A 14584-nucleotide genomic window follows, 5' to 3' on the forward strand; every position below is an offset into this window, starting at 1 on the left:
ACCACAGCCAGAGTCTCTCAATCATAATAGGGTTTCATCATGTTCACATGATACACTTGGTGCCAGGGGGAGCAATTAGCCACTGACTGCAGTGCACTTACTCCACTTTACACTGAGATGAGTGGAGGATTTATAAAATGTGCCAAACTCCTCCATGACGTAAAGCCATTGAGTTCATCTATGATACTCCAGGGGCGAAGCTAGGCCACATACAGTAGTGCGAGTAGCTAAAATATGCAAATTATTCTTCATTGTACCTACCCACACTCTGCAGCGTATAACGTGTTTTAAAATGCTTTGGATATTTTAGAAGAAATCAGAAGCAGCATCAAACACATCAGTATTTTATTTGAGGGAGAGTGGGTGTAATGTGGAAGATGTTAACACGTATTTGCTGTAGTGCTCTGGTTCTAGGGGAATGAAGCCAGGAAAAAGTAAAACATTCCTTAATCTCAGCCAAGCACCATTTTATTGTCTGAGTGAAAAGGTCACGCAGGTGGATAGTCACACTCCCAGCAGGTAGCTGAATAGAACACACTGCCCTTTATTCAGATTTGTGCAGAAAGCATTCAGAGAGGAACAGTAGCTGCCTCGTGTCACAAAGGAAAGAGGTTTGCAAGGGTAGCACATGCCGACCCGACAAGGAGTTTAGACTGCAGGTGACCAGGGCAGATGCACATTGTTGTCCTCCCATGCCACTTTGAAAAATAATGCAAGTCTCTGACCACCACCAAACACAGCTGAGGACATCCAAGTTGTGTCCCTTTGCAGTAGCCTGATAAGCTTTTCAGGGGAAAGGCTGAAAGCCACTGATCACCAGCCATTAACTTGTCAGCAGAAACAGCCCCATGGCTGGTCTAGTGCCCCAGCTCCACCAGTGGGAGTGCTAGACAGGCCAGCAGCATTGTAACCACCATTCTTTCTAGAGCTGCCCCAAGCGGAGTTAGGCAACACTGGGGCAGAAGATCAGTACCCAGTGGATTCTGGAACACCCCTTGGTGTTAGCACTCGGAGCAGCTGTAGGAAATTTTAAGAAAAAAGTCCTAGTACAGACAAAGCCCATGAGACTTTTTTTTTTTTTTTTTTAAACCCCACACTAGCCTCCCCCACAGTCCAGAAACAATTGATCTTCAGCCTACCAGCATCAAGGCTTACGGTGATGTTAAAATTCAGAATCTTTATACTGCTGCTTAGGATAACCTAGAGGGTACAAAGGCACTTCCCCAGTACAGGGGCCCTCTTGTGCGAAACAGGATCAGTATGAGCCTGTAGGCAACTGCTCCAGTTATCACCTTTTCCAGCCTGTTTCTTAGCCCTACATTCCCTGGGGCTTTACTTCTCAGTCTTGCAGCATCCATGTAACATGCTCCCAGCTCAGGCACAAACCTTCACCTCAGCCAAGGAGGAAACCACAGATTGTATTCACTGTCCAAGAAAAGGCTATTTGCCCAAGCAAGTCAAACTTGGCAATAAATACACACCCACCCGATAGCAGCTCATCCATCAAAGGCCCCAGGCCATGCCTTGGAAATGGGGCTTTACTTGTGCTCACCCCCAGTAGCATGACTTTCCTGGGGTAATACGAGGAGGCAAGAGTTTACGCTCCTCCAACAGCTTCCCCCTGGTTTTTTTTAAGTGGTCAAAAGTAAAATATGACATTTTAAAAACTAATTCAGCCACTTCACAGTTCTTTGGTACAGACATTGGCCACAACAACTGACCAGCACACTTGACACCACAAGCACATTTTGCATATAAGTGTTTGCATTTTTTTTTTTTTGGCTGTGTAAACAAAAGGGAAAATGCTTCCAAGACCCACTTGCCAGCCATCTGCCCAGAGTTTGTTTTGTTTAAAACACCCCCTATGCATAATTTATTCTATCCTTTGAAGGAGTCCAACAGGAAAAATCCCAGCTATCGCTTCCGCTCGCCCTTCTGTGTCCTCTTCTTCTCCTTCTCCTTCCGCTCCTGCTTGGCCAGCTTGTCCTTCTCTCGCTGGTGTTTGTCTTGCTCTTTTTTCTTCTGGGACTCGTCCCGCAGAGAATCTCTCTCCAGCTTCCTCGCGTTTACAACAGTCTCCACATTTGTGTTACGGAACAACGCTGGTTGCAAGGTAAGGAGGATAAAGGACACGCTTTGGCTGGGCTCATGTAGGTCCCTGGGCTCTTTTCAATGCTCTCTCTCCGTGGGTATATATTTAAACTGGTGTGTAGGAGTTAGTGCACACAGGCTGTAGTGGGGGCTGCCTTATTCCAGACCCACCCCCCACACTTTCCAGTAGCACCTAATATTGCGGCTTTCCTTTACCAGGGGCAGCAATCCACACTGCGCTCTCTCCATGGCTGCTTTGCACGGGACTCCCATAGAAAGCAGAAACTTAAAGGCAGCTTCTGGGTCCAGGTGCTATGTGCAGCCAAGCTGTGCTCCACTGCTGTGTGCCCAGGAAAGCAGCATGCTTGGAAGCTGCTCTTCAGAGAAGATTCTCTCACTTCACAGTCTGCCAAACGCTAGCCCCAGTGCACTGCCAGAGCCCCTCGGCCGCAGCAGAGGGCTGTCATAAGGGCCAGGGAAGAGATTCACCCTCAGCTTGCTGAGCAGTGGTTTTTCACAGCTGACACCACGAACAGCCTTCCTGGCTCCTGCACTACATCTCCATGAGGTGAGGGGACTAGCCAGCAGTTCCACCAGCCCCGCTCCTGGGCCCCCCCAAACTCCCGTGTGCTAGGGTGCAGTGATGCTATAGACAGTGACTATGCCCCCTGCTCAGGGCCCCAGAATCTCCCCTGCCTTGCTGAGCCACATCCCTGGCACTGCCATCAGGCACTACTGCTGTGCTGTGGCCAGGGTGAAGAGGATTTGCCTCCCTAAGCCCTGGCAGCACCCATCTAGACGCACATGGAATCTGGCTGCCCTCACTGCTCTGTGTGGTCGTGCCCCATTCACCTGGTCAGAACTCTGCTCTGCAGAGTAACAGAGCTTACATACCAGTAGCCATGGCTTCTGCTACACGTGATGTGCAAAGGGAGGGCAATGGATGTGTGCCCTCAGCTTTTGCTTCTTTCTGAAGTAAGCCTGAAGGTTTGGGGCGGAGGGCATAGCAAGGGAGGTGCTACTTGGCTTTTCCATTAGAACAATCAGGAATGGCAAGCCGGTTACACCCCTCTTTTGCTGGAAGAGTATTTGTTGCTCTGAGCACAGGTTTTGTACCCTTAACAGTACATCTTAAAAGCTGATATGGTGACAGATGCCAGTGCCGGTGAAAGCTGATGGAATTTTTATGTATTGTCGGTTAATGATGTTAGGGCAAAGCCTTGGAGAAGCAGCATTGTAATTACTTTAAATCTACATAAATAGGTAAAGTGGTACAACCCCCTTCTGTGGGCACAGTGATAGCTATACAGAGGTGCTCATCCTGGCGACGTGTACAAGTGTGACTAACCCTAGAACTTGACCCACCCCAGAGGGTCATACCAGTAACCAGCAGTACAAAGCACTGTGCAGAGTTGCACAAGAATCTCCCAACAACAGGGGCAGATCCTCAGCTGGGTAAATCAGCTCCGCTGACTCAAAGGAGCTCGGATGACTTGCACCAGTTGTGAGCCTGCCCCAGACATGGCTTGGGCTCTCTCCTTGTGTAACTGAAGGGGGACAGGGCTGAATCTTTCAAGGAGTGCTCCCCCCAGTCTCCCCCCTCCCCCGGTGAGTGTCGGATGCTTAAGTGAAATGTGGTTAGTAAGAGGGTAATGATCTGAAGAAGTCACTCCTCCTTTCCTCACTGGGTCTGCAGGGAAGAGCTGCGTTTCCAAGGTAACAAAACCCAACAGTGGGGAATGGGACCTTTCAGATTTTTATACATCAGGAAGCAGGTGAGGGAGAGAGAACAAAGGGAAATTCAATGCAGAACTTACAGTCCTTCCAGAAAAGCCTCAGTGGCTAGCGAGCTGGGATTTTCAAAGGATACATTTTTCTGATCCAATCGTTAGTGCTGCTGCAGTGGCTCCGTCCTGTTCATCTGCTCCAGTGAGAGAACTAAGGAAACTTGGAGACTATTAATGAAACTTTGCACCCCGAGAGTCTCCTTTGTCCTAGGATCTCAAAACACGTGAGACATTAATTCTTTCAACAAAACTGGTGAGGTGCCAGAAGCTGGGGCACAGACTGATCAAGGGACTTGCTCAGTGTCCCGCAGAGTGAGGAATGGAACCCAGGAGTCTGCATTCCTTTTCCTCAGCTCCAACACCAGGTAAAAGTCCCTTTATTTCAATACACCCAGCTCTCCACAGGAAAGCCTGCCCTCTGCCCCACCTATTCACTCCTGTCAGAGGAGCAGCTTGAAAGTCTTCTGCAGGAAGCGAAGGCTGCATACAATACATTAGCTGAGCGGGCTGCTGTGACCAGCCCATTCTATTCCTGGAAACTGCTTCCATGAACAGATCTCACAAGCCATTGCAGGCTGTGGCCCAGCTCATATTGTTGCTGGGGTCTGGGATGGAAGTGGGGGATGCCAAGCTCAGTGCACATGAGGGGGCAGGAAGTCTCTCCCCACTGCTACCCAAACCTGCACTGCACAACTGGATAGGCGCATTAGAGCCGTTTTTACACCCTCCTCCAAAACATCAGGTAGCAACTGCTGCCGGAGGCGAGGGCTCAAGTTCAATGGACCAATGATCTGCTCTGATCTAGCAGGACGTAGGATGTTGCCATCAGGAAACTAGTGATAGAAAATGAAAGTTTCCCAGCGCAATAGTTCCCTGCCTTTGGTTTGCTTCCATGGCTCATTCAGACTGTGCTGCACAGAACACCGAGCAATACCACTCCTGCCAAACCAGCTACAACAGAATCGAAGGGGGCTTGAGTGGTCCTAGGTCACTAACTAAAATCCAAAGGGGCAGAAAGCCACGGGAAGCAGATTTAAACGTTCACCCTCAAAAGAAGCCTGGGAAGGTGGCCAGCACATTCTCAACATGGGGCTTGTGGTAAGGAAAGGATATTCCTCCTCGTCTGTTACATTGGCATACTGGGCCAGGAGGGCAGCTTTCCTCAGCTTCTCATCCTGGGAAACCTCCTTTGGCTTCACGACGATCTGGGCCTGCTTTTCGATCATGCTGGCAATTGCCTGGATCTCATCTGGGAAGGAGAGAAATCAGGGCATTAATGAGTGCCTCCACTGCGGCCAGCAGCTGGTGTCTGACATCGCCAGATAGAGGCCAGGTGCCTTTTCTCAATAGACAACGGCTGACGTGTTTGTCTGCAAAGCCTTTAAGTCAAAGTGTTTCACACACTTTACATGTATAGCACAACTGAAATGCAGCCACCTCTGGGGAGGAGCACGATAGTCAACCAGCACAGTGTGTGTGAATAAAGAAAGTTTTGGCCAATGAAATCCTTCCTCTTACAAAAATTGCCATGTGATCTTCAGAGTTCACAGAGCAGACAGGTTGGACATTATTAAAGCTGTAACCCAGCAAGTCAGGTGTGGAACTCTAGCTGTGTGCTTCAGAAAATGAAGGGCGGAGCTGGACGCTGCTGAGATTTGAACTTGTGGCTTGAGGGAGTTGGGTTATTTCAGAACTGCGGCTGAGGAGTCCAAGCCACTGGCTGCTGGAGGAAATGGCTCAGACCCTCGCCATCAGGTTAGACCGACCACCCTTGGCTCCCCTTCCTGATCAGTGTGAGGTCTGCAGACCCCATCACACCACAATTCCACAGACATGAAAAAAGTTACATCGGGCAAGTAGCCATCCGGCTGTGAGGAAATGCAGAAGCAGTGATAAAACCTAAAAATATCTAAAGGATGGAAAGAAGGGAAAATAAATGGTAAGGAATAAGTCAGATGTTAAAATATGTAAGCAACTGAAGCCAAAGGAATCAATAGCCAATAATGTTAAAGACAATACGAAGGCATTTTTAGAACATATTAGAAATAAAAAAGGTCCACTGGAGGGTGTACCCATCCCAGACATTGTGGATGGAGCAGAGGATTTACCCTATGTACCCAAGCAGCCTCTGCTAAAAATACCACACTTCCAAATCACCAGGCCAGGTAACTAGTCCTATCCCTTCTGAGAAACCCTGAGCCCCGCCTGCTCGCCGAGGATCTAGCGGAGGAGCTGTCTGACGCACTAATGTTAGATGTTAATAAATCTCGGAATACGGGGGAAATTCCCAAGGGCTGGAGGACTGCCCACAGTTTTAAAAGGCAAAAGCAGCTCTCAGTGCAGTGCTACAGCAACGTGAGCTGTGGCTGCACAAAAAGGGGAATCTAGAACCGAAGAGGGAAACGCTCTGAGCGTAGTCAGACGGCGACTAGAACATGGCCTAGTTCCGCTGTTCACACTTCAAGGCAGATGGGGACATACTGGAGAGAGTTCAAAGGAAGATCACAGAAGTGATCCAGAGGCTGGAGAACAAGCTCTATGACGTGTGGCTTAAGGAGCTCAATCTATTCAGTGTATTGACCAGCCTGGCTCGCTGGTCATGGTCCCTTCTGGCCTTGGAATCTGTGAATCCCAGGTCAGGCCCTTCCTTCACGGGCTAGGGGGAGACCAGGATTGCCTGTGTTACCCTCAACATGTTTCTGACCCCTGTAGCTCCATATTATGATCACTATAATTTAATCTTATGCTTCAGACAGTCTCCTGCAGGGCTCAGTAAGGAATTTCCTCCCTGAGGCACAATTGCAATCTGGGAAGCTATTTTTTTTCCATCTTCCTCTGAAGCATCTGAGATCTGCCATGGCTAGAACCAGGACACCAGCTGGGTGAGCCCGTGGGGTATAGTGTTATGGAGAAGCTGGTGTCTTCGATGCCTGGCTGACGCTCACAGTCAAACTGATCACCAGATCTGAGGTCAGGAAGGAATTTTCTCCCAAGTCAGATTGGCAGGGACCTTTGTGGTTTTCCACCTTCCTCTGCAGCATAGACCATGGTCCACCTGCTGGAGCCATCTGGGCATCTCAGTTTCCTGACCATTGCACGGTCCTCAGGCAGTGGTGGCACCTCAGTTTCTCCTGTTCTCTGCCCGTGGAATGCAATAGTTGAATCCAAAGGACTAAAATGCTTTAGTTTAACTGATGTTATCAGGATCAATATAAGGGTATCTGGGGGAAATGTAATGGCCTGATATACCCAGGAGGTCAATTTAGATGGTCCCTTCTGGTCTTAGACTCTACAAAAATAGTCAATACAGTGTAGGCCCAATGGTGAGGCCTTGCCTGCACTGTAAAGTTCTGCCAGTTGAATTATGCTGGTATAACTAACCAGAAAACCGCTCCTCGTGTGTTATTTACTCCTGGGGGAATTCTGCACCATTGCGCATGCACAGAATTAATGAGCCGTGCATATTTTTAATTTTTTGTGCAAGAATGTTGCTGCAGTTCTGCCTTTTGCCCACCAGAGGATGCTGTGACACTAGAACACAGCAGCTCCCAGCCAGCTAGGGAAGAGAAAGATCCTGCCTTCTTTGCAGCGCCTGTCGGGCCAGGGCAGGAGAGAGGGGCTATAGGGGGACAGACAGCGTGGGGCTGCTGCAGGGGCAGACGGGCTCATAAGGGCTAGTGGGGGGATGACAGACTGGGGCTGAATGGGAGTGGAGGCGCAGGGTCACAGGGGGGAGGGAGGTGCAGGGGCAGAGGGGAAGGGGGTGCAGAGCTACTGGAGGAAGGGGTTGGCTGAGTGGGGGCACAGAGACGGATAGGGGAGGGGGTGCAGGGACACAGGGGAGTGGCTGAGTGGGGGAAGAGACATCGGGACGGGGGAGGGGGTGCAGGGCCATATGGAGATGGGGGAGTGGGTGTCTGAGTGGAGGTGGAGGGACACATGTGGATAGGGGATGCAAGGACACATGGGGGTGCAGGGACACATGGGGACAGGGGCAGATGTGCCAGACTGAATGGGTGAGGCTAGGGGTCAGCCAGGGTCTGCCTGGGGGAAGCTCCCTAACAGTCCCTACCTGGCCCCCCCAAAAACTTGTTCCATACTTTTCGCACCCATACCCAACAACGCTCCAAGTTCACATCCAGGCTCCTTCCCAGCAATTACTATCCTTTCCCTCAGCCCCTCCGTTACCCCTGACTCCCCCAAGCCTTTGCACTGCTTCTGAGGGGTGCTGGAAATACAGTTCTGTATTGTAGTTTAAATGAATTACTCAGAGTTCTCTATTAATATGTCTAGTAAGGAATCTATTTGTCAAAAAGCATTTCCTGAATCTTTTTTGTTGTCTGTATTGTTACAGACATACTTGCTGACAGGTATTCTGAAATAAATGACCACAAATAATTGAAACTGGTGTGATTATATTGTGTTATTTTGACAAATAAAATATGCAGAATTTTGCAGAATTTGAAAATATTGTGCGCAGAATTTTTTTAAATTTTTGGCACAGAATTTCCCCCAGGAATAGTTATTGGTTGTTATTTGTGTTGTGGTAGTTCCTAGGAGTCCCAGTCACAGAGCAGGACCCCACCGTGCTTGGTGCTGTACAGACACAGAACAAAAAGACTTTGCCCCAAAGTGCCCCTAAGTATAAAACAAGAAACAACAGATGGATACAGAAAGGGGGAGCACAAGGAAACACGGACACAATACTGGTCCTCATGATGGGCCGTGGTCTCACCACACCAGCTGCTTAACTATTCTCAAATTTTCTGTAAGCATCACAGCAAATGAGTTTTAAGGAGGGATTTGAAAGAGGATAATGAGGTAGCTTTGTGGATGTTTACGTGGTACTCCTCCCAGACATGAGGGGCAGCATGGGCAAAAGCACAAAGGTGCTTGTTAAACACCTCTATCAGTATAAAAATGCTTATAGCAATACAGCTTATGCCAGCAGTTTGGGGAATCAACATAAACTATACTGGTATAAGCATTTTGATACCGATCATCCCCCTAACCACATAGCTATGCCAGGAAAACTTACTTACATATTTCTTTAAACAAAGAAGCAAACCCCTCCAAGACAGGTTGCATGGTCCAGGCCTGAGCACCTACGGGCTACACCTAGGTTTCCAAGCTGTAGGTTTTTGTGAAGGAAGGTTTTACACAATCTAATAGAAGAAGTACTCTCTTCCCCCTGCAGGACTATGAACCCAAACAGCAGCAGTACAACCAACCAACCCTTCTAAGCAGAGTGAAAGGCAAAAACGCAGCAATGCCAATGAACAGTAAATGAGATTTGCAACCGGATTAGTAATCGCAGGGTTTATTGCTAACAAAGCTAAGGGTTTTTAGGTGTAAGTCTCATCTTGACAGTATCCCTTGTATTACATGTGCTATTTGATTAAGACATGCAAAGCGTCAACACTACCTTCTTTTTTTTCTCTTACGCCAACATTCTGAGTTTCAGACCACTTCACGACTATTTCCCTGCAGACATCTGGTAACAGATCTTCTTCCTAGTAAGAAAAACAGAGATGTTCAGTTTCTGAACTGAAAGTCAGTCTGCTTTAAAATCAGCATGAATAAAAGACTCCTAAGGAATCAGAACAGCAAGAGACAAGCCTGAAGTAGAGATATAAGTGTAGTATGAAGAGTTAATGGGATATAAGCAGTTCTTAAATTCTTTGTTGAACTGGGGCGAACACCTATACTTTTGGCCAACACGGAGCAATTTTCCAAGGCCCTTACATAGTTTAAATATCTATCATAGCCTTCAGGTGTGCATTCACGTGATCCCCACACAAATATCAGCACGAAGGTTTTGATCACTTTGCAGCGTTTCAGGAGATGCCGTGCTGGTATTTTTCTTACTCTAGTGAGATTCAGCGCTGGCAGGGTGTGCTGGGTTCATAGCCCTAGCAAGCGGTGCCCTCTGCCCGCAGCGCAGAGCAGGCACAACATGGGCAGCAGCAAGACAGAAGCTTCCCACCATCAACAGTCGGTCTGAGCGCTGTTCTGAAAGGGACCACCTCGAAGATTGTCACAGTGACTTTTGCCTAAAACATTCCACTACTCTTTCCGTGAGTTCAGCTCCCCTGGCGGCAGCACTAGCACCAGATGTGCTGTGTGGCATAACCCAGCTGAGAGCTGTTTCACATGGTGCTCCACACATCCATGACAGTCTGGAGCTCCCCTACATTGTCCTAGGAGCCGGCATGCTAGGCACTGGACAAACAGAACAGAAAGACAGTTCCTGTCCAAAGAGCGTACAGACTAGGGATAAGACAAAAGCCAACAGGTGGATACAAACAGTCTGCCGGGGAGTACAAGAAAACAGAGACAATACTAGGCAGTGCTCTCAGCAAACCAACAGCCCAATTGTTGTTTTTATAGGCCTCATGGCAAAGCCATCTTCTCGGAGATCCTTCTTGTCCCTCAAGCAAAGGAAGACAGAAGAGAAGGTAGAAGATTCTGGAAGTAAACTTCTGGCTAGGTAAGTGGTGGAGGGTGAAGGGCTTTGGTTTTGTGGAACATGGGCCCACTTTCTATGGGGAGAGGGGGCTGTGTAGTTTGGATGGCCTCCACCTCAGTAAAGGGGGACCAGTCTCCTCAGGAACAGGCTGGCTAGAGTTATCAGGAGGGGTTTAAATGAATAGCAAAAGGGAAGGTGAAAAGGGGGGAGGGATAGCTCAGTGGTTTGAGCATTGGCCTGCTAAACCCAGGGTTGTGAGTTCAATCCTTGAGGGGGCCACTTAGGGATCTGGGGCAAAAATCAGTACTTGGTCCTGCTAGTGAAGGCAGGGGGCTGGACTCTATGACCTTTCAAGGTCCCTTCCAGTTCTAGGAGATGGGATATCTCCATTAATTTATTTTTATTTATTTATTTTATATGACAACAAAATCAAGAGGTTAAGAACAAAATTAATCAAGAAACCAGAGGACATGAAGAGAAGAAATTCTTGAATTGTTGACACACCAGTGCTAGGAGCTGGGTAGCAAATGAGAGGAATTGGAATTGCTCATTTATGAGCATAAATTCGATCGCGTTGGCATTACTGAACCCTGGTGGGATGAGTTGCATGACAGGAATGTTAAAATAAATGGTTAGGAAGGATCAAGGGGGCAAAAGGGGAGAGGAAGTGGCACTACATCAAAAACAGCATTACCTGCTTCCGAGTCACCGATAACTCAGAAGAAAATGATCCTCAATGCTTATGGATCAAGCTCCTAACAGATAAAGCACAAGATGGGGTACTAGCTAGTGTCTGCTACAGCCCACCAAATCACACTAAGGAACAGGATGACCACCTGCTTACACGCCTATCTACAATGTGTAGGAAAAAAAGCTGCATGATCACACGAGACTTCAATCTTAATGACACATGCTGCCAAAACTAAAACATCCTTGGAATTTCTAAACATAATAGATGACAACTTCCTAACCCAAAAAGTGTTGCAGCCAACATGGAGGAATGCTATGTTAGACCTCGTCCTAAAGATAAAGAGGAACTGGTCACAGAACTAAAAATTAATGGTAGCTTAGGTACAAGTGATCATGACTGGCTCACATTTATAATGTACAAGCAGAATAAAGCCCAGACCAGCAATACATATACTTGGCGCTTTAACAGGACCAATTTCACAAAGCTGAAAACAGATAAGAGCCAAATCAGCTGGGAGTAAGAATTTAATCAGAAAAGTGTGAATGAAAATTGGGAATCATTTAAGAACATCTTACTAGATGCCCGAAAAGCTAACTTCCCACAACTGAGGAAGAAGGCTGTGCTGGTTAAAAAAAAATCATCCTGGTTTAGAGGGGAAATGAAGGCAGCTGTAAAAAAGAAAACAACATTTAACAAATGGAAGAAAGGAGAAGTTGATAATAATGAATATAAATCAGAAGTTAGGGATTGTACAAAATTGATAAGGGGAGCCAAGGGCACAAGGAGAAATCTATGGCCAGCAGAGTTAAAGACAACAGGAAGGTTTTTTTAAATACATTAGGAACAAAAAGAATACTGACAAGGGTATTAGTCCATTACTAGATGGAAGTGGCATAGATTCCGGAGTGCTGTCCATCACAGCTCAACCAAGGAATGTAGTTGTTTCACCAGCTGTTTCTCTCTCGTCTCCCCCTAAAATGGGAGTTTAGAGACCAGGCAATAATTCACAAATTAGGGAAACACCAGCAGAATTCACACTGGATTTCTTCATTTAGAAAAAGGCTACAGCGGTGGTTCTCAAGCTTATTTGATCATGCCCCCCTTCTTTGTGTCTGTAGTAGTTTATGGCACCCCACCACACAAGTACATACACCAATAAAAAAAACACAAATCAACATGCAAGTCTCACTAAATATTAAAAACAGCAAGGCACTGATTCATACAAAGCCAATGATCCATTGTAATAAGAGCAAAAGCAAAACTGTAATTGTGATCGCTGCTTACAATGAAAGGTGCACACCGCATCACAGCAAATGGATTAACGTATAGATGGCAACGACTTTGTATAATGCTATCGAAGTTTAACAGAAATCTGTCAAAATGCACAGCACCATCTGAGGTAGGGTGACCAGATGTCCCGATTTTATAGGGACAGTCCCGATTTTGGGGTCTTTTTCTTATATAGGCTCCTATTACCCCCTGCCCCAATTTTTCACATTTGCTGTCTGGTCACCCTAATCTGAGGGACTGATATGTGTGGAGGAATCAACTTTGCTGGTTATTCATTGCTGTGGGTAAAATGTGAGCAGTTCCCCCCTGCCAAAAAAAGTTTCTCATGCCCTCCTCCACCCTCATTTGAGAGCCTCTGGTCTACAGAAATCTCACCTGACAGCTCACCAGACGCACTAGCTAACAGCCCTGAAGTTCAGAAACGGATAGACTCGTAAGTCAAACACTTAGAGGTTTTGAGTGTTTCTCGGCAGACAGATAATCGTGACAGACAATATGTTTGTCTTATATAGTTTTAAGGGCCTATTACAGGACTGTACCATATTATCTGGCTCAGAATCAAAGATGATTTAACCCTATAGACACCAATAAATGAGCAGAATTGCAAAACCTTCAGCACCCAGCCTCATAAACAGACAACTGCATGAAGTCTCAGAAAAAGCAGAGAGGTCAATCAGGACTAAGCTCTTCCCATGGGACAAAGCCAACCAGTCACAGGAAGAGAGTATCAGGGGAGTGAGAAGGAAAGTCCCAGGGTACTGTATATCCAGAGAGAGCAAGGTCAGGGAGATTGTAGCAAAACACAGGATGACCACATGGGTCCCTAGATTTAACCCTATCAGGGGACAGTCTTGAAATGACACAAGTCAGGGTTTAACTCCCTTTAAAAACAGAAGGGCCAGAGACAGAGGTACAAGAAAAAGGGGGTGGGGATGGGGATTAATCATCATCAACAGGATGGACCCTGGGACTGAGGTAGGGCATCAACACAAGTGAGGCAATTCGGGGGTCACGTGGGGATACCTTCAGCGTCTGCGGGCGTCAGGGCTGGGGTTAAAATCCCCCAGGGTCTCAAACCCTGAGAGAGTTAGATCCAGGGAGAAATTAACACGCAGAGGAGACCGGGGGGGGGGGGGGCGCGCTGAGCTGCTCTCCCCGACCCCTGCCCCTTGGTTCCAGCCCCAATCCCGGGGGGGGGGAGGGGAGGATCAGTACCCCGCCCCCATCGCTCCCAGCTGCCAGCGCCCGGCGGAGCGGCCCGCGCCCTCACCAGGCAGGCGGCCAGGACCCCGTGCAGCGCGTCCAGCCGCTCCTCGTCGCTCTCCTCCTCCCGGAGCAGCCCCTGGATGTAGGTGGCGTAGACAGCCCGGTCCAACCCCAGCACGTCCAGCCGCCCCGCCAGCCACGGCTCGAAGCCGCCCAGCCCGACCGCCGCCTCCCCGCCGCTGGGCGCCGCCATCTTGGAGCGGGGGTGTCTACTGCGATGCCTGCGGGCCGCTGAGGGGCCCTCTCTGCCCATGCGCAGGGGCTCGGGCATGCGCAGCCCTGGGCACGGGAGGCTCACGGGAGCTTGAGCGCCTCCCCCCGTCCTCGTGCAGACTACGGGAGCCGCTTGGGCCAAACTCCTGGTGTCCTGGCGCCTTGCGCCCGCCCTGTCCCTTCCCCCATGCCCGGCTCACCGGGCAGCGCCCCGCCGCGGGTCAGCCCTGGCTGGGTAGCTAGATGGCTCGGTGCTGGACGGACAGACACACGGCTCGGTAGCTAGATGGCTCGGTGCTGGACGGACAGACACACGGCTGGGTAGCTGGATGGCTCGGTGCTGGACGGACAGACACACGGCTGGGTAGCTAGATGGCTCGGTGCTGGACGGACAGACACCCGGCTGGGTAGCTGGATGGCTCGGTGCTGGACGGACAGACACCCGACTGGGTAGCTAGATGGCTCGGTGCTGGACGGACAGACACCCGGCTGGGTAGCTGGATGGCTCGGTGCTGGACGGACAGACACCCGGCTGGGTAGCTAGATGGCTCGGTGCTGGACGGACAGACACACGGCTGGGTAGCTAGATGGCTGGGTGCAGGACGGACAGACACACGGCTCGGTAGCTAGATGGCTCGGTGCAGGACGGACAGACACCCGGCTGGGTAGCTAGATGGCTCGGTGCAGGACGGACAGACACCCGGCTGGGTAGCTGGATGGCTCGGTGCTGGACGGACAGACACCCGGCTGGGTAGCTAGATGGCTCGGTGCTGGACG

General features: G+C 49.1%; 1 protein-coding gene across 1 annotated transcript; it reads right to left on the reverse strand.

The window, feature by feature from the left end:
• Nucleotides 1–330: 330 nt before the first annotated feature.
• On the reverse strand, nucleotides 331–13865 carry CCDC43 (coiled-coil domain containing 43). The gene is made up of 5 exons (XM_065422614.1): nucleotides 13599–13865; nucleotides 9304–9391; nucleotides 4992–5127; nucleotides 3962–4020; nucleotides 331–2102 (listed from the first exon to the last, which is right to left on the reverse strand). Exons 1-5 carry the CDS (start codon nucleotides 13863–13865, stop codon nucleotides 1915–1917), a joined length of 738 nt encoding a protein of 245 aa, XP_065278686.1. The 3' UTR covers nucleotides 331–1914.
• Nucleotides 13866–14584: the final 719 nt, after the last annotated feature.

This window comes from Emys orbicularis, chromosome 25 (genome assembly GCF_028017835.1).
Source record: "Emys orbicularis isolate rEmyOrb1 chromosome 25, rEmyOrb1.hap1, whole genome shotgun sequence".
NCBI lineage: Eukaryota > Metazoa > Chordata > Testudines > Emydidae > Emys > Emys orbicularis.